This window comes from Neovison vison, chromosome 2, assembly GCF_020171115.1.
Source record: "Neovison vison isolate M4711 chromosome 2, ASM_NN_V1, whole genome shotgun sequence".
Taxonomy (NCBI): Eukaryota; Metazoa; Chordata; class Mammalia; order Carnivora; family Mustelidae; genus Neogale; species Neogale vison.
Genome location: NC_058092.1, coordinates 169,339,351 through 169,360,247, shown reverse-complemented (window position 1 = coordinate 169,360,247; position 20,897 = coordinate 169,339,351). Strand labels below are relative to the sequence as shown.

Here is a 20,897-nt window from a genome sequence, read left to right as displayed (position 1 = left end):
AGATGAGAGCCAGGGAGGGGAGGGAGGCAGTGGGTGAAGCTGGGAGGGCAAGAAAACAGCTCCATCTCCCAAGCCCACAGAGAGGAATGCAGGCCTGCCTACATCTTTTTTTAGTCCAGGAGGACCCCTCGGACCTACAGAACCATAATATAATATACTTGTATTGTGTGAGCATTAATTTACAGAAACAATAGGAAACTCAAACGATGCCCGTATTTTCTCTGCATTAATCAGCAGAGGCTAATGTTCATGCTCTCAAATACTTCAGCATATTATTTTAAATGCTCTCTCCCCCTCCTTCAGCAAAGTGTCACAGGTGTTTTTAAATCCTTCAAATTATTGGTCATTTTTCTTCCACTTGTGACCAACTGTAGGAGAGGTGATTACAATAGCCCACCCTCTGAAATAGAGTTATCTTCCTACTCAGAAATCTTTTATTTCACTTCTACCATTTGCAAGCCTATATTCTAGTCTCTAAAGATAGTCACCTGATTTTTTATTAGAAATTTTTTGTTGTTGTTCTTATGGAGAGAGACTAGATACGAATTTCAGCCATGCCTGAATAGAAAGTCTGACTCTCCCTTATAGGCATTGACTTAACTCTTTAAGTCTTACTTTCTTTATCTGAAAATGACAGTATCTACTTCATGGATCACTTAAAAGATTTTAAAAGAGATACTGGAAACAAAGCAGCTAGTGCAGGGGCTAACACAGAAAAACTATGCTAATAGAGAGGAATGAGCCTCCTTCTCTTCCATTAAAATACAGTAAACCACAGTTGGCTTATTAATCTTTTCTTGCCGGATTCTTCTTTAACTATTTCAATGTAAGAAACAAGAACATGTTTCTTTCTGGTTGTGTGTTTGGGGTTATGCACAATAATTCAAGACTGCCTATCTGACGTGAATCACTACAGTCGATGTATCTTTTCAAGTGCTTAGAAGATTGCTTTTCCAAGACATTATCATTTTGTTGGTTAGCCTCTTTTGGTCTCTTTAATTACATATTTTACCAGAGTTATCAACCATTGCTTCTCTTGAAATAAAACAGCTTTAGGCTAGTGGTCCCTGGGTAGTCAGTTGAGCATTTGACTCTTGGTTTCAGCTCAGGTCATGATCTCAGGCTTGTGAGATCCAGCCCCACAGAGAGCTTCATGCTCATCAGGGAATCTGCTTGAGATTCTCTCCCTCTGCCCAACACCCCACCCCCCAGAATAAATAAATCTCAAAAAAAATATTAAAAAATAGCTTTAGGCTTAAAGTATACTTTTTATCTGTACATTTAAAAAAATACCAAGGTTATTTAACGGTATACTCAAGTATAACTGTTTGTTCTCTGCTATGAATCTGCATTTAAGGAAAAAAGGATTCATGTCAGGCTTGTAATGTCAGAATATTTTTATGTCAGATATTGTATAGTGTGTCTGTATTTCTCAAAGAGAAAGCTTTTCAAAATGAGTTTGGCAAATTGTGGTCTTGTCCTATAAACAAAAGTATGGGTACTGAAGACACTTTTACTGTATTTCTATTATTTCATTACTACTTAAATTCTTCTAGATGCAGGAAAAAAGTGTATTTCCCAATACCTTATTTGATGGTCCCTTTACAATATCCCATACAAAAACAATTTCTTTTTATAATTCAGTGCTAAGAAATTTTATTATTTTAATTTTTTTAAGGAAATTTTATTTTTAAATTCTGTGGCCTTGGTATTCTTCCTCCTTCTGGTGGTAATAGTGTTGCTAATACTTTCCCTCTCCTGACCGTCAGTAAGCTGAGTCATATGGGAAATGGTGAAGCCACTTATAATTGCTTGTTTAATCTTGTTGGCTATGTATGATTACTGCCCTGTTATTGATGAGAAACTGTAGCTCAGAAAAGATCAGCAACCTTTGGCAACGAGGGCCTTTGGGGTTGGTCTTTTTAGAAAGCTAACCAGGGACCTGAAATCTCTTTAACATTTCTACTGATACTACCATTGAGCAGGGACTCGTGACAACACCTTCAGGGGCTTCCTTCCTTCTCAGGGTCTGGTTACTCTTTATAGGTCACAGGTGATTATCATAAAAGACACCCCCCCACACACACACACACACATAGGGCAGGGTGGTTCCAGTTATTCTCTGATCTCTGGCTTTCCCATGCCTCCATACTTTTAGGATTTTTTTTTTAAGATTTTATTTATTTATTTGACAGAGAGAAATCACAAGTAGATGGAGAGGCAGGCAGAGAGAGAGGGAAGCAGGCTCCCTGCTGAGCAGAGAGCCATGATCCAGGACCCTGAGATCATGACCTGAGCCGAAGGCAGAGAGGGAAGCAGGCTCCCTGCTGAGCAGAGAGCCATGATCCAGGACCCTGAGATCATGACCTGAGCCGAAGGCAGCGGCTTAACCCACTGAGCCACCCAGGCGCCCATACTTTTAGGATTTCTGTGAGCCTGTTCACATGGCCCCATATCTATCCCTCCCTACCTAGCCCACCTATCATTTCCTCATTCTCCCTGGAACAGTAACCCTAACTGCCCTTAGCAAATGGGATGATGACCGCTCTGGTTGCTTCCTGCTGAAATGGGGTGGTGTGCTGTGCCACAGTTAGAGTCTGTCCGGGGCTAGGTCCAGGGGCCCGCAAATGGTCCGTGCATCAGCACATGCAAAAGGATGAGCATAAAACAAGTGCTAGGCCCTAAATTATGATCACATCTATGAGATAAGAGCCCTAATTTCCAATTTTGTCAAATAGATCTGTGGATATCTTGATCTTAATTGATCACAGATGTTCCCTATTAATTGGGACACATACCAGGAGTTAACTGTAATGTTAAAAACAACATGTGTAAGTACCTGGGGGCTCAGTTATTAAGTGTCTGCCTTTGGCTCAGGTCATGATCCCCAGTTTCTGGGATTGAGGCCCACATCAGGTTCCCTGCTCAGTGGAAGCCTCCTTCTCCCTCTCCCACTCCCACTCCCCCTGCCTGTGCTTCCTCCCTTTCTGTGTGTGTGTGTGTGTGTGTGTGTCAAATAAATAAATAAAATATATTAAAAAAAAAACACATGTGAGGAAATTTTTCACATCCAAAATGGTGGAGCAATAGTAGTCTCCAGAATTCCTTCTCTGACTTCATTTAACTCTTGGCTGAGTGCATCCAGGGCCTGAGAAGTATCATTTTGAGTCCTGCTGAGCAAGCATCTGGTTTTGCCTATTATATGCTCAGTCCTAAGTAAGTCCTGGGAGTCCCATAGTGAGCTCTGAGGCTCTCTTTAACCTGGGGAGCTGTTGGTTACATGGTTAAAGCCTTTGTTTGAAATTGTAGGAGGTGGCTTCTAGGGTAAATGACTATCAGAGATGGAACCATCCAGGAGCCCTGCTAGTTTAGAAAGTTTTTACCCATTTTAGTTTTGATCTTAAAGATAATGAATACATGTATTTGTCCTAGAAGTCCTTTTTATGAGACTCCTGGAGGATGAACCTTATTTTGCAAGCAAATAAGAACAATTATAAATGACAAAATTCAGAAATGGACATTGTTAATGAGAATTCATTAGGATGCAATTGACAAAGGAACTCCATTATTTCTGTGTCACATAACACTTCAATAGCCAGAATGTCCAGTGATGACCTTATACCAGACTGTAACTACCAAACAAGTCTGATTAGTCAACAAGACTGTGTTCACAACTTAAATCTTAGAGAAGTTTGTTAAAACATTAGAAAGTTTTAAGGCACCTGCCTAATAAATAGGATTAGGGATTTCAAAGACCTGATAAAGGCAAAACATGGAAACTGGTTTTTCTCGGCAGCCAAAGAGAAAATAGCTGTTTACATTCTACCAAAAAGAGCACCAACAACTCAAGAAAACCTTTGTGTTTTAACAGAGATAGCAGAATTTCAGTCTTACACTGATGTACTTATATCATCTATTCTAATCTTAGTCTGTCCTGACCACACCGAAAATTCCTTTCCAAAGATTTCCCTTCACAAACCTACAACTTTGTTTTGCATTCTGAGTTTGTCCCAAGCCATTTCTCTGCAAACAACCAGTTTCATTTAGGACAGAATCGCTTTCTTTTACCTTCAACACAAATGCATTCCCGTGCCTTATATCTTTCTTACACATCTCCTACTTTTCTACACACAGAGTTGCCAAATTTTGCACTTTTAGAAATCTTAGTCTCCAGTAAAAGACTAAGTAGTAACCAATGGTGAACCATTACACCAGAATTCTTCAGATGGCAAATTTATGAACCCATTGAGCATAAAACATGTTAACTAGAGATGTAAATATCCTCAGTTTCTTCAAAGTAGTTAGAAGCACAAACCTACATCCAGTCATCAGTGACTGAACACCTTATTCTATTTGGAAAAGACCTAGAGATCCAATGAATTTAATCCCAAAGACCTTGAAAGATATTTTCACAATTTCCTATGAAAACTTTGATGAGACATACAATTAACCATCATTTTAGCCATCTTTTTGCTAACAAATTGGAACAGAGATAACACGAGCTTATTTGACCTTCAGCAAACCTTGGCAGAATATGAGCTTCACATTTAATGATGATAACTTTCAAGACATGTAGTTTAAATCCCAAGTTTTGTTCCAGCTGGGGCCACTTTTCAAAGTGTGTTTGTTCCCCATTGTCAAGTTTCACCTGAGACACAGGAGGGGAGACCTGAAGTGAGCCCGAATGTAGGCCACTTCCAAGGTACAGAAACAGGAGGGGGCAGACAGATGGGGCAAGTGCTGCTGGGAGACAGAGAAAAGGTTTCCCTTGTCTAAAGCTCATCCGTTTGGAAAGATGCATAATTGCCTTGTTATCCCACCAACAAGTGGGGTTAGGCAGTCTCTGTCTGGCCAGAGAAGACAGGGAACAAAACAAAGGGAATTTCAGCAGCTGCTTGGAAATATTCCTCAAAGTCCAGGACCTGAGGCCAACTAACCACAGTTGGCTCCAATTATCGCCATTAACCTGAGAAAGGAAAGAGAGGGAAGACTTCACATCTAGTAGTAGGAACAGTGAGGGGTAGGGGAAAGTCAGCATCCCCTTGGTGGGGAGGCCTGTGTTTCCTCCAGCAACTTAGGTTTATTGGGAGGAGGATTATTTAGACACTGATTCAGTAGGTCAGGAGGGAGTTTACTAGCCAACATGTTTGGGTAAACACCTTCTGCAAGTGGCCTTTATGTCAGGGCCCTGATTTGGAGCCCTGAAAGCCTGGATAGATCCAGGATTCCTTAGTCTATCTGCCCAGTTTCCCACTGTGGCCATACAGTGAGTTTTACAGGAACTCAACCCTTTCCTAAACTTGCAATGCCAGTTGTCTCCAGTGGGTTAAAAGGCACCCCAGAGGAGAATTCTTGGGGACTGAAGAGACCATGCCTTGCCACAAAGGTCACGCCTGATTTTACCTTGCCTTGAAGAACCTGCCCTGTTTAACCCCTGGAAAACACTGGAAAGTTTTTTCTTTGTTTGTTTGTTTTAACACTAGAAAGTTTTACAAGGAGAATTACCCAGTTTTGCAGCACCTGATTCAGGAGTCCCCACGGAGAATGGTGTCCCATCTTGTGATCCTAGTAGGCGTTACCTGGTGCATGTTGGGAAGGTGACTGTGAAGGCGTCCCTACATCCAGCTCTCCCCTGTGAACCAAGGCATCCCCTGGTTTCCTACCCAGTGTGAAACAGTGGCTTAACACTTTGGGGTGAGAGGGGATCAGGCCAGCAGGAGTAGCCACTCTGACCTGTTGTGTCACCTGATCTTCCTTTTCTCTTTTGGATGTACCCCTAAAAATTCTGGCCTAATCATAAAGGCTTAGCGAGGTTAACAGTTTAAACTTGGATTCAGTTATGTTCCCTCGCTTCTCCCCTGGGCACTTTTTCTGTCCCTATACCTGAGGTCCCATCCGTAAGCATGGCCCTATTGAGGGGTGCAGACCCCGAGATTTAGCGTCATCATTTCATATTTCTCTTGTTGAAACAAGAAAGACCAACTACATGACCCACTAAAGTCCCAGCCATAAGGCAACCAGTGGAGGAATTGGCTGGGGTCTGCAGCTCCCTCCTTCATGACCCGTGTTGTCCAGTAAACGCCCAGGAAACATTGGGCTCCCTCTGACTTATCATGTAAGGGGGATAGCTCTAATCTCGCTTGCCAATAACCTGGGTTTTGATCCCTGGTCGTGATTAAACCTAAACTGTACCTAACAGAGAAACCTATCTTACTAAGCAACAAAAAGTGAAGAAAAGATTTTCCTCCTAAGTCCTCATAAAAAGACATTTTTAAATGAAAAAACAAAACAAACAAAAACCCTTCCATCTACATAGGCAACACTCTTCCTCCCTCTGACAAAGACAGCGGGACCAGGGAACCCATAACATTCCCAGGTGCTTAGAGAAGGGATGGCGGAGGATAAAGGGACCCTGAACGGAGTCCCTGGCTGGAGGGGCCTGCTGATCCTCGGAGACTGGAAGGACCTGACACAACGTCCCTGAGGCAGGAGAAGGTCCTTTAAGAAAAGGCAATGAGGGGCGCCTGGGTGGCTCAGTGGGTTAAGCCGCTGCCTTTGGCTCGGGTCATGATCTCAGGGTCCTGGGATCGAGTCCGGCATCGGGCTCTCTGCTCGGCAGGGAGCCTGCTTCCTCCTCTCTCTCTCTGCCTGCCTCTCTGCCTACTTGTGATCTCTCTCTGTCAAATAAATAAATAAACAAAAATCTTTTAAAAAAAAAAAAAAAAGAAAAAGAAAAGGCAATGAGCAGAAAGCAGGTGCGTCAGGTGAGGCCAGCATTCCCTCCGTCGGGGGAAGGGGGACCGACCACACCTTTCTCCAGAAGCCTAAGACCGAGCCCTAAGACCCGCGCCTGCGCGGTTCGCCTCCAGCCCGCCACAGGTGCAGGTTTTGCTGTTTATGGGAAGAGGTCGGCTGAGGGACAGCCCTCTCTCAGGAGAGGAAAGAGTTCGCTCTCTGCTTCTCTTCCTGTGGACATGGTCCTGGGTTTTAGCACCAAAATGATGTGGGAGAGCGAGGTTTTTGTCTTGGGAGCCGAAGAATGAATCTCGGGGACGACAGAGTGAGTAAAGCGGTAGAAGTTTATTAAGTGAAGATGTAGAAAAAGCTCTCAAGAGCGAGAGGGGTCCCCACAGGGTTGCTGACAAAGGCCTTTAGGGTTGATCTTTTTAGAAAGCTAACGAGGGACCTGAAATCTCTGTAACATTTCTACCGATATCACCATTGAGCGGGGACTCGTGATAACTCCTACAGTGGCTTCCTTCCTTCCCAGGGTCTGGGTGTTCTTTGTTGGTCCCAGGTGATTATCATAAAAGATTCCCTTCTCCCCCATTTAGGGCAGGGTGTTCCTAGGGCAAGGTATCTGGGTTATTCCTTTATCTCTGGTTTTCCCGCACCTCCACATGTTTGGGATTTCTGTGAGTATGATGGCCTCCCTACCTGGCCCCACTTGTAACATCTCCACTTCCAGGTCCTATGTTAAGCTGAGCTGTAGAGAGAGCTGGAGTTTAATAGACACAAAAGAATTAAAACAGTGTTTACTGTTTATTCTGGATGGAAACAGTGAGCTGAAAGTCATAACCATTGCCTCCCAAAGCCTCTAAATGTATCAGTTCTGTCTCAACAGGATTAATGAGAGCTTGCCATACCAATGAAAAGAAACAATGTTGCAGTCTCAGCTTTTGTTTTTTCTGGTTAATGTTTACAGAGAAACTTAAGTTCATTAAGTGTTCCTAATGGGAAAATATGTTATAAGGATACAAAGCCAAACTTCAGTTGGTATTGAGAATATTACTGTTCCTGATTATCTCCCCATCACTGTTCTGGTAACATTGTCAATGTCATCATTTTCTTGACAAAAAGACTTACCCCAAAACTGGTATATATTATAGTAATCTGAGTGTCCGAAGCCAATGGTTACAGGCAGTTATGTCCTTAATTCAGTTATTCACCTTGCAGCAAACACAAACACAAAATGTATGTTTTAGATACAAGCAATTAAAATCATGCAAAGGCTAATTAAATCAACTGTCAGAGCTCAATAACAAAAGTATTAAAATGAACATCAAAAGATTTAATCTCTCCTGCCTAGCTACTGAAAATAGTGTGTATAAATATAACCAAGTACAATTCTTGCAGGGCAGAAAGCTGAAAACCAAAAAGGCAGTGGCTTTTCTCATGCTAATGTACTTAATAATTTATTTTTCAAAAGAGCATGTAAATATATTGTATTCCTACAAATTCCATCTAATGAACACAACAAAACCTATTTCTTCCATGCTTTTCTCAAATCAGCCTATTTTTTTTTAACTGAATAACTATCCATAAACCCCTTAGTAAGATCAGATTAAGTTCTTATCTCAGATGATCCTTTTGTTCTTAAACACTATTTAGAGAATCAGTCATTTATCTGGCATATAAACTAGGGCAGAAGAATGCTGAGGAAATTAACAGTAGTATAAATAACATAAATCCTCAGAGTCATTCCAAATAGTCCTTAGACTTATGAAATGATTTCAGAGTCTGTATTCTCCTAATATCTGTATTTTTTAAAAATCTGTTATCTTTGAGAGAGGTACTCCTAATTTTAATAGCAACATGTGTTTGTTCAGTACTATGATTTTTTTTTTAAGGGCTTGAAATCTATTATTTATGGGGAAAAATACAGCGATTCATTTTATTTAAGTGGATACTGGGTGGGAGGGGATGATAGCAATTCTAGTCTAAATCAACATTTATTGAACACTTACCATGTGGAAGTCCCAGTGCTTCCAGAGAATTAATTTGTCAGTCAAACATATACAAAAGTAGTATCAATGGAAAAACAGTGTAAAAATGTGTGTGTGTGTGTGTCTGTGTGTCTGTGTGATGTGATTTCATGAGGAACTAATCATTTTTTTGGCACCAGCGGAATAACCAAGTAGGCCTGGTATTCCAAGAATTTTGAGAGTTCTCTGCAATGGAGTCATCAGAGAATATAAGTCATTTTCCATCTTTTTGATACATTTCAAAAAAAAATCTATCTAATGCATCAGACCATGAAGAATATATAACAATAAGAAAAACAGCCCTTGCCTCCAAGGTTTTAGAGTCTAGTGTATGTTATCTAATCAGACTAAGCTCCTGTAATCCTAAGGATGACAGTAGTTATTTCTTTGATGTATTTATCAGTGATAATTAGAGATGTGTTTGGAGCTCAGCGCCTTCAGATGGAGGCAATGTCAAGAGCAGAGGCCAAGGGGCAGTGACAGGAGTGAGGGTGAACAAGATCAAACCCCTGACTTGAAAGAACTCAGCCCCAGGGGGGAGGGCCATCATATGATTGCATAATTTCAGCCTGTTTTGATTGAGTCCTGCATTAAAGATGTGTGCCTGCAGGTGGACCCATGACACGGTTATTTTATGTATCCACAGTCTTTCCATTTATCTTTACTCCTCTAACCTCTCTTTTATTTTAAACTGGGGTTTTTCAGCTTCATCGCTATCCACAGTTTGGGCTGTTTGTTTTGTTTTTTTTTTTTTTTTTTTGCTCTGGGGGCCTGTGCTGTTCATCACAGGATGTTCCTCAGCATCCCTGGCCTCTACTTACTCAATCCCCCTACCTACCTTCCCTTTGCAGTTATTGCCACCACAATTGTCTCCAGATGGGCAAAGTCAACCATGGCCGAGAACCACGGCTTTAACTCCTTAGACAGCTGTTCAGAAAGTCTTTCGTGAGAACCCAGTGCAATGTAGGCAGTAGGTTTGTCGTGTGGACAGAAGAAACAGATTGATCTTGAGAATACTAGGGGCTTCCTGGGAAAACTAACAGCCCAGAGTTAATTACTGAAAGAAAAGAAAGAAGGAAAGATAATCACAAACTAAATGTGGTCTTGAAAAACATGGAGTCAAGTTGAATTAGTGGTATTTTTGAACATCACTTAGTGTTTGAACACTTTTTTCTTTGTTTAGATTGCCAAAGGGAACAGAGGGCTCTTCCCAAAGGTTCTGTTCTGACTCCTAGTTTCTTACCTGAGCTTTACTCTTAAGCAGTTCCATTTTCTCTTTCTTCAAACTAAGGAGGTATGTCACATTCCCTCAAGGGAGTGGTCCCTTCTGGAACATCTTGGCTTACTGAAGCCAAAGGTGCTGCCCAAAGAAGAGGTTCTCTCCTACAAAATTGGAGGAAAAAGAATGTCATTTGAGGAGGGAAATGAGGCAATGAGCCCCCAAGTACAAAGGAAGAGTACAATGTTTCTAACCAAAACACATGCCAGATAAATCTGCCCCCCTGCCCCCAGCTTGTCCTTTGGCCCCTGTGGGGCTCCTCCCGGTACTTGCAGAAGGGGAGGGCAGGGGGTGTCTGACATCTGGCACTGGTGTTGCTCTTCTCACACTGTTCTCCCGTCCATTTTATCAAAGTATCACTTTCCTGTTTTCCCTCAGCATTTTTCTGTTTCTGTTATGTGCTTCACAGCTACCTTAAAGGATATACTGTTGACCAAAAAAAAAAAAAAAAAAGATTGTACAAGTACTCTTAAAAAGATTAGAAGTGTATTTCCTTAAAGGAATTTAAATCAGAGTTACTTCCAAATTTCTGCCTTTGAAATCCTCAAAACCCAAATTCAGTGGAAGACCAGGATAGCACCCTAAGTCTGTATGCAAGCATTGTGAAAGTGTGTAAGCCAATGAAGCCACTGGTGTCACTCACATGGTACGTCCATGAGTCAGAACATGTGAGTGAGTGATATTCTAGGGATTAAACCACCTGGGTGTATTTTATTTATTTTGTGACTGCCAGGTATTTATTTTACAGTAGTTTCTTAGATCTATCAAAATTCTTTTCAAGCTTTATTTGGGTATACTTGGCAAATAAAATTATTAAGGTGTTTAATTCGGTGATTCGATAAATGTATATATTGTGAAGTGATTTACCACAATCAAGTTAGTTCTCACTTCCTGTCAGTCTCCATGGTGTTCACTAGGGCCTCAGAACAAAGTCCTCTTGTCACTGAATGTTTGTCTGTTTGATCAACAATACCTACCCCACCCCATGCCCCACCTTGGTGTCCCTCATCACTCTGTTCTGTTTCTGTGAGTTCTGTTTGTCCTCATTCCACGTGTAAGTGAGGTCATACAGTATTTGTTTGTCTGACTGACTTAATTTGGCAAAATGCCCTCCAGTTTCTTCCACAGACCACCCCCCACCTTGCCCTGACTTCATTTTCTTCCTTAGGACATGTATCCTTAAGACATTCTTTTATCTTCTGACCAAATCTGACCCCTTGACCATTAGAGGACGTTTCTTAAGATGGGTACAGGTAAATTCCAGGCACCTGAGAGGACATTGTGTTTCACACAATGCATTGTAAACTCATAAAATTGATTATCCTGAGGAGGATGCCTGGACTGGAATCATCACCAGCAAAGGCAAAACACTGAAATGTATTGATCAGTTGATATATTTATGTGTTTACTTGCTCAGTGTGATATAGAACAGGCCATCAAATACTTGCTGGGAAAACTGGGGAGTCAGATCATAAACCCTGCACTAAAGTCCTCTGGGACAGCGTGGATGGCTGTGTGAGAACTCAGGCAGGGTGCAGAGGCTCCTAATTACAAAAAGGCAAGGAGTCTACAATTGTAATCTTTAAAGTGATGTTTGCAGTCAATCAAAAGTGTTGGCTGCAATCAACCTGAAACTTCTTTTCACCCATGTTAGGGCACACAAACTGGCCCTTTTTCCAAGAATCTAGAGATGTCAGTGTTTGAGTCCTACTGTCGCATAATGGGTTCCAGTCTCAGCCAAACCATGTGCCAAAGAGAACACGCGCCAGCCCTGCGCCAGCCTCTCACCTCGTTCTCCTGTCAGTGTTCTGCATGAAAATGAGAATAACAGTAATTGTGATAACAGCTCTATCTATCTCCTAGGACCAGATTCTCCTGCAAAGCTTGGCGCAATTGGCAGCCACATACTGCCCAGTAACCATTAGCTCCCAGTATTGAATTTTTGCTAGACCTGGGAGGACCATATGAAGATGTGAAACTGGGTTTAAATTCCTCAACAAATAATGAGAACTAAGGAGCTATCATAATAAGAAAACATTTATATTTATGGTTTGTATTTGGACAGTCATGATGAAATTAGATTTTTAAATGGGTTCCTGTAGATGTAAAGAAAAGAATTATTCATACTGTTAATCACACTTTGGTGCTGCCTTTTTTGTTTTTTTGTTTTGTTTTGTTTTGTTTTGTTTGTTTGTTTTGTTTTGTTTTTTTCCTTTCTAATTTGTGGGGGCTTCTGGCTGGCTCATTGGATGGAGTATGTGATTTTAAATCTCGAGGTTATGGGGGTCAAGTCCCACATTGGGTGTAGAGATTATTTAAAAATAAAATCCTTAAGGAGTACTGATGTGGCTCAGCCGGTTAAGCATCTGCCTTCAGCTCAGGTCATGATCTCAGGGTCCTGGGGTCAAGTCCTGCATCAGGCTCCTTGCGCAGTGGGGAGTCTGCTTCTCCCTCTCTCTAAGCCCTGTTCCCTTCCCCCTGCTTGTACCCTGTCTCTCTGTCTTAAATAAATAAGTATAACCTTATGAAATAAAATAAAATCTTGTAAAAAATAACTTAAAAAATAAAATAAAATTGTGATTGCACAACATTCCAGTGTGTGAAATGCAATAAGACTGTAATGATTATGATAAAGTTATTGGGTGTAAAAATAGCCCAGGATGAAACTGACATGGAACGCAACAGCATTATATACTAAGTAAATATAAAATACCTATAATGTTTTCTTTCCATTTATTTTCTGGCAGATGAGCCAGAAATTATACAGCTCAGTAACACAGAGTTATGATCCATTTCTAGTTAAATTTTTGTCAAACTGCAGAGTTGTTAGGCAAATATTTAAAAAACTAAGAGGAGAAACTAACCCATATTGTGTTGAAAAGACATTAGAGGCAAGAAGAAGAGCAGCCAATAAAAAACTGAGAGAATTGGGTATGTTACATGCTGCTTATTATTATTATTACTATTACTGTTATTATATAAATCTAAAAATGCCCAAATCTGGCAAATGAAAATTACAAGAAAAACTTAAACAGATAATCCAGTCCTGTGATTACTCTCCATCATCATGCTTGCTCTCCTCACATAATTTATGGCATGGAAGTACCATCACACTTTATTTTACTGTTTATTTAAAGCACCAAGTGAAATATGGTTAATCTGTATCAGTCTCAAAGCAAATATGGACTTAAGCACAACTGATAGGAAAGCATGCTATTTTACATGGTAATGATGATTTTTGTGAGATGAGTATTTTGTCAAAGGAAACTTTGAAAAACTTTAGTCTAAGGTTAAAGCAGGATAAATTATTTTACAGATTATTTGTACCCATTGAATATCATTAGTGTAAGTAGATATTTATCTCAGTGTTTCTACGGATGTTAATTTTATTAGAGATTTTTAATAACTACTAAACATATATTTTAAAATATTTTTATTGCAGTCTCTGGAATTTATAAAATGTATACATGTAATATGTTTATGAGCATGTAAGTGTCACTTCAGATTACAGCACTGATTCTCATGTTATTTTTCCCAATACTTAACAGTTGCTTTTTAAAAGATTATCTAAAGCACAATTGTTCCTGACTGCATAATATGTTATGCCTGGGACTTAACCTTCTGTCATCATCTTATAAAGTGTCAGGAGAAAAGTAGATAAATTTCAGCACATAAATTTTTTCTTTTACAGTGAGTTTAAAATCAGCCTTCACTTTCTCAAGTATTGCCAATAGGGACCATAACTAATGTGATCATTAATTAAAAACATTCAAAAAAAGCTTAAAGGTGATAATTGTAGTTTGGAATTCCTTTTGTTAAAACATGTTAAATTTAGAGCTGTTAGGTCCTTTGATTCTAGAGATAAAGCTGGTCAGTTAGTAAGATGAAAGTGGTGTTCATTTTGGCCAACCTTGGCTGGTGGCCCACCAGGGGGCAGCTCGGAGCACTTCCCCACCCCAATACACAGCAGGCTAACTGCCATTAGCCTTGCTTCCCTGCGGGGCACCTTCTCTGTTGAGCTAACACACTCTCCTCCCCATTCCAACTCCTCCAGGTCAGGGATGGCCAGAAAGAGACAGATAAGAGAGAACTAAATGGGTAGCAGCAGGGTAGGGTTAAAACCTCCGGGAAAATAACTCTTTCACCTCTCTGACCTTTTCTCCGGGCAAGCAGAAAGCAGCCTGTTTTTCAGTTCTAAGACAATGCAGGTTATTCCTTTGTGTACTTAATCGACATAGATCTACTGCTGTACACCCACGATATGCCTATGGAGCTATAGATCGGTGTTACATTGTTGTAGTTGGGGCTATGATAAAGCAGCAACTTTAAGTTTTCCCTGATAAATAATTTGTAGCTCAATTGCTCTATATTTGATCCTAATTGAAATATATGAGCAAAGTTCACATTGGTAAGACATCAGAATGCTTCTATCATTTCAGTCTACTTGTTGCAAAGGGATTACCAAGCGATTCCTCATTTTTCCTGGTTTGTGAATTATTTTTAAGTATTGTTTTAAGATTTTATTTATTTTTTTTGTTTTTGTTTTGTTTTATTTTTATTGTTCTCCATACTTTAACAGACCAGGAGATTTGAAATCAGAAGGCCAGCCAATATGATTGACACCCAAGTCTGGGCTCCTTCACTGATTTTTTTTTTTTTTAATTTTTTATTGACATATAATGTATTATTTGCCCCAGGGGTCTGTGAATCCTCAGGATTCCACATTTCACAGCACTCACCATAGCACATACCCTCCTCAATGTCCATAACCCAACCACCCTCTCCCTAACCCCCACCCCCCAGCAGCCCTCATTTTGTTTTGTGAGATTAAGAGTCTCTTATAGTTTGTCCCATTCCTGATCTCATCTTGTTTCATTTTTTCCCTCCCTTCCCCCCACAGCCTCCCCCTGCCTCTCAGATTCCTCAATCAGAGATCATATGATAATTGTCTTTCTCTGATTGACTTATTTCACTTAGCATAACACCTTCTAGTTTCATCCATTTCATTGCAAATGACAAGATCTCTCTTTTTTTTTTTTTCTTTTTTGGTGGCTGCATAGTATTTTGATAAACACACACACACACACATCTTTATTTGCGAGAGACACAGAAAGCACAAGAGGAGAGGAGAAACAGACTCCACACTGAGCAGGGGGCCCTGACACAGGGCTCGATCCCAGGAGCCAGAGATCATGCAGAAGGCAGACGTCTAACCAAGTGAGCCACCCAGGTGCCCAGAGTTATTTTTGTATATTGGGTTCCCTGTAGAGGGTTATTCCTGGACTAGTGACAGGTGCTACATTTTTTCTTTAGAGTGATGATGATGATGGAGGGAGTGAGATTCTAACATTTAATGATGAAATGTGTTCTTTATGGCATATTTAGTATGGTAGACATCACACCCCAGTGTAGATAACTCACACGACCTCACTGATCTCTCCAGCTACACTTTTTTTCAGTGGCTAAAGAACCAGCTATAACATTATGATTAAACTTGGTTTCTAAAGATTTTTTTTTTAATTTATTTATTTGACAGAGAGATCACAAGTAGGCAGAGAGGCAGGCAGAGAGAGAGAGAGGAGGAAGCAGGCTCCCTGCTGAGCAGAGAGCCCGATGCGGGACTCGATCCCAGGACCCCGAGATCATGACCCGAGCCGAAGGCAGCGGCTTAACCCACTGAGCCACCCAGGCGCCCCAAACTTGGTTTCTCTTTGTAGAAATAAACCCCTCACCCAACCACTGTTTACTTTTCATCCTAAAAATAAAAAAAGAAAATATTGTACATTTTTATTTTTTTAAAGGTTTTATTTATTTGACAGAGATCACAAGTAGGCAGAGAAGCAGGCAGAGAGAGAGAGGGGGAGACAGGCTCCCCGTTGAGCAGAGATCCCAATGCGGGGCTCGATCCCAGAGATCATGACCTGAGCTGAAGGCAGAGGCTTAACCCACTGAGCCACCCAGGTGCCCCAATATTGTACATTTTTAAACTGAGAGACTATCAATGCTAGTTTTACACTTAAGGAAAAAAATATTGTTTTTAGTTGACGTCAGTTTCTCTTATTTCATAAAAGTGTTTATGTATTTGTGTCACTTTGGTGTAGTTGGTAGTGTGTGTGAAATGTTTGCGAGCATGAACAGTTGAATTGTTTCATTAAAATCAGCAGAACACAATTCTTTAGTGCCTATTAAATCAAGTAAAATGAATTACCAGGACATTGTAATTAAAAGAAATAACAGCAATTTCACATTATTGGCCCAGAAGCATCATTATCCGTGTCCTCTGTGGACCTCGGGGAATTAAACTTGCCATTCAGGAATGACTTTCTCATTTAAGCCATTTCCATTGTTTCAGAGAGAGAGAGAGGAAAAAAAGCAAGTATAATAAGTATTTACTCCAGTGCATTTTTTCTAGTGAATAGCCACCAATTAAAAATATATTATTTCTTATCCTCCAGGCAATACGGCTAAAGTGTATATTGAGATTCAGGATGAAAATGATCATCCCCCAGTGTTTCAGAAAAAATTCTACATTGGAGGTGTATCTGAAGATGCAAGAATGTTTACTTCTGTGCTCAGAGTTAAGGTACGAAAACATTTATTAAGATACCGAACTAACGTTAAAACAAAGAGCTCAGACTTCGCAGATAAAGTGTAACCATGTAGTTTGTATTGACTGAGTACTTATTCATGTTGTTTAAACAAAAGTCTGAAACTCAGAGATACATGAGTTTAATTAGCCAAACTAAATACAGAATAGTTATGAGGCAAATACTGTGCAACTTTTATGTTCTATTTTTACTGTGAAAATAGGAAAAATTACTTATGATAATTTACTCTGAATAAGATATTAAATCATTAAAATGTATGGCTCCCAGTAGATTTGTATGCTTCTCATAGGTTTAATTCAGGGTAACTCCAAAGATTTGCAAAGTGGAGTTTCTAGTGGCAAATATAAAATTACTGTTTTTCTAATAGAAGGAATCATGTGATAAATTATTTTTTTTCTGCAGCATTTTTTAAAATTAAAAATCTGAGATAAATGTAAAACATAACACTACTAATTTTAGCACTTTACTAAAAGTTAAAAAAACTCAGATATGTCAGAAAAAAATCACAAACCTACTTAGACTTTTTTGTTTTAAAGATTAATTTATTTGACAGAGAGAGAGAGAGCAATCAGGGGAACAGGCAAAGGGAGTGCGAGAAGCAGGATCCCACTGAGCAAGGAGCCCATCATGGGGCTGGATCCCAGGACTATGAGATCATGACCTGAACCAAAGATCATGACCTGACCTGAGCTGCCCAGGCACCCCTACCTAGAATTTTTTAAAAGCCAACATCCAAGACAAAAGTTGATAATTCTTCATTTCTCTCCAATAAGTCATCATCAAATATGTTGAAAGATTTTATAAATGGTTAGCAGCATATAAAGTTACAATAGGTTTGTTACTGAGAAATAAATTGATAAATACTGTATTACATTGGGGAGAAATTTTAGAAGCTAGAACATTTTGGATTATTTTAAGATTTTATTTATTTATTTGTCACAGAGAGAGCTAGAACACAAGAGTGGTGTAAGGGGCAGAGGGAGAAGCAGACTTCCCACTGAGCAAGGAGCCCAATATGGGGGCTCAGTCCCACGACCCCAGGATCATGACCTGAGCTGAAGGCAGATGACACTTCACCAACTGAGCCATGCAAGCCTCCCAGCATTTCATATTCTTAATTACAGTTGTTCTTCTAAAAGTATTTTAAGAATATTTTTTAAATAGCATTAATACACACGCATAAAACCTAAATTTCCCTGGGTGAATCCAACTGGTGGTTGCATCTACTTTCAGTCATGATCAATGAGTTGCCTTTCTTTTCTTGATAACAGGAGAGCTATGAGTAGAACTCTTCTTACATATAGCCTTATGGTCTTATGTACAGAAGTATGAAAGAGGAAAATCAGGCAAGCAAATGAACATGTATAGTGTGCTTGCCAAGTAGCTCCTTCATAGTGCCAAAAACTGACTCCTGATCAGAATCCCCCTTCGAACAAAAAGTGGTCCACAAATGGTCAACACATTATATGTAAATCGCATGATTTGCAAGTAAAAAGAGACTCCAAAGGAGTTTTACATTTTTGTCCCATGAAGTGTTGATTGGTTCAGTTCATTCATTTAGTTGGCAAACATTTCTTTGAGTACTCATAGTGTGTACTGTTCTTGAAGTTGAACATAGAGCAGTTCAAAAAAAACAAACAAAAACAGCATTACCACCCCAGTACTTCAAACCAGTGAAAGAAACACGTCACTGATGGATAAAATCAGTAACTACTTAGTACAAAGTCATGTATGTGGTCAAGGGCAAGACTTGTGGATTCCTAGGTCAGGAGTATTCTGCTCGTTCCTCTGTCCAGTCCCTCAAGCTAGTGGGAGCCTGGAGGTCAGCATGGCTGGAAGATTGGTTGGAGATGAAATTCGAAATGTGGCCCAGGACCAGAACATGGGGTTTACCCTCGATGTGTTAGAAAGGAAGTCTTTGAATGGTTTTTTTCAGAGGTGTGACATAACCCGATGTAAGAGGATTATTCCTGATGTTGTGCAGGGTTAGTGTGGGGGTGGTGAACAGCGTTTTCGGACAAGAGGAGCCACAGAGCCCAATGTATTACTTTCCAGAAGAGACATGACAGTGGGCTGAACCACAGTGGTGGTTTGGGGTCATGGTCAGGAGGGAGTCCAAGATAGCAAAGAGGATATGCTGATGGATCGTATGTGGGGCATGAGAGAAAATCAAGAATGACCCTTAGGTTTTGTTCCAAGCAGGTCCCCATCCCTCCCCCAGGTACTGTCATAGCAGGCATCAAGAGTTCATTTTTGGAGATTTTTAATAAGGCAAGGCAGTCAGAGATGCTGATCTAGATTCAGGGAAGAAATCATGGGCCAGGATGAAATGACCTAGAATATGGGCATAGATGGAAAGGTCCACAGACTAAGCCCTGGCACTCACCTCTTAGACCTCATGGAGAGAGTCCTTCAGAGGATACCAAGAAGCTGCTGCCATGAGGGGACAGGAATGCCAGGGGAACGTGGTCTGTGTACCCCATAAAGAGTAGATTAGTAAGAGAGGGAGTGATCAAAAGTCACATGCTGCTGTGAATAGAATGCCTGAGGATTTTTCTATGACTGTTCATCATGAGAGCATTTATAGTGGAAAAAAGAAAAATGAGCCAAACTTGAAAATAGCCCATTAATAAAGGGGATGTCTCCAGAGGCCTATAGACAATTGTAGTGAGATACTTATGAGTGATACAATCTGATGATGGCAGGTGCTTGAGAGGAATTGGGAGAAGGTGGCAAAGGAAGTGGAAGGATATTCTAGAAGCCTCCATCCAGATAGAGAGATGTCTGCCAGTCTGCCCCAGGCTCTCTGTCAGCTGAAGTATGGGGGTAGCTCTCTGAGACGGCTGCCAAAAGCCATATCTCCTGGAGGGGAGGGGACAGTTTAGGGACAAGAAATCAGAAAATTAATAGTCTGAGAGAAGGCCGGGATATTTAGGGAATATAGGTAATGATGGGTTGTGAGCTGCAGGGAACCCCTGGGAAAGTCTGGTGGCAGAGGTGAGGTGGGAATCTGGGTTCCCCTAGAAGGGAAAGGGCTGTGTGGGCGGACATGTCTGCATGGTGACAGGTGCTTTGGAATGAACACGTGGATGTCATATGAGGAGGTGGACAGGTGGGGCTAATTTCTCTGGGACTACTGACAACTCTGAGGGACACCCCACTTTTCCTTTTACCAGGAGGTACTTGGGTTCTTTCCAGGTGGCCAGCCTTATGCAGTGTAATATTCCACACGAGTTAGAGAAGAGGAATGGAGAGAGAGGGAGAGAGGAAGGGTGGGAGGGGAAGACTTTAACAGGAACTCACTGATGCAATATGTGCTGTAGTGATCAATTCTGTTAGGAAAGCACAGGTTTCTCCCGTGGATTCAAAGGAAGGAGACACTTCCATTGGTGAAAGAACAGGAACTGCTTGCTGCCAGGAAGGTGAAGAATTTGAGCAGCCCTGAAGGGTGGTTAGACTTTCTCCCAGTGAAGCTTAAATGAGGCAGAGCCTGTGCATCTAAGCAGAGGAAACAGGGAGTCAGAACCTGGAAGGAAGAAGCATGGAGTGTGTTTGTGGAGCAGTGATTGGAAGCAGGGAGCTCAGGAGCTGATTGGAGTCATGAATCTTAACTGGGGGATGCTTTCAAGAGCTGTCTGTAGCCTTGATGCCTGGAATCTCCTTCTTTCCAAGTTTAATCAGAGTGAAAGTGAGTTAAGCAGTCCTTTTCAATTCATGCTTAAAGCTGCAGAAATCTTATTGGAAACAGCAGTGCATCAGACCAGCCCGAGTACAGGAACTTGACGGAAAGACCCATCACGAAACTGGGAGGGAGCTCTCACACCGATCACTGTGTGGTAGTGGGGTGCTCCCTATTTTATCTACTATACATGCAAGTTAATTTCTTGTAATTACGCATGGGATGCATAATCATAAATCTTATATTTAAATTAAAAAAATTGTGTAACATGCAGGAAAGGGAAGAGGAAATATAGAGTTGACTAAGAAAGGTGAAACTTTAAAATATCGGTGAATAAAACTATACTCACTAGCTTAAAATATGGAGAGTGGATTAAGGGCATTGCTAAAGATACTTGACAGTAAAGGCAACACAATGAGAGCATGATTCAAATGAATTCTGCCGTGTAAATGACCATAAAAGAAAGTTGTGTATATGTGCCCTGAAGCAGCATATCTGATATGCTTAGAGACTGGTTCCAAGTTCATTTTCTTAGAAAATACATATTGTATTCCTAGCATATGCTG

General features: G+C 40.7%; 1 protein-coding gene across 1 annotated transcript in view; it reads left to right on the top strand.

The window, feature by feature from the left end:
* PCDH15 (protocadherin related 15) overlaps nucleotides 1-20,897 on the top strand; it is a 546,308-nt gene that overhangs the window by 412,335 nt on the left and 113,076 nt on the right. The window contains exon 24 of the mRNA XM_044236821.1: nucleotides 16,500-16,627. Coding sequence (XP_044092756.1) covers nucleotides 16,500-16,627 — 128 coding nt within the window. The remainder of the gene's footprint in view (nucleotides 1-16,499; nucleotides 16,628-20,897) is intronic.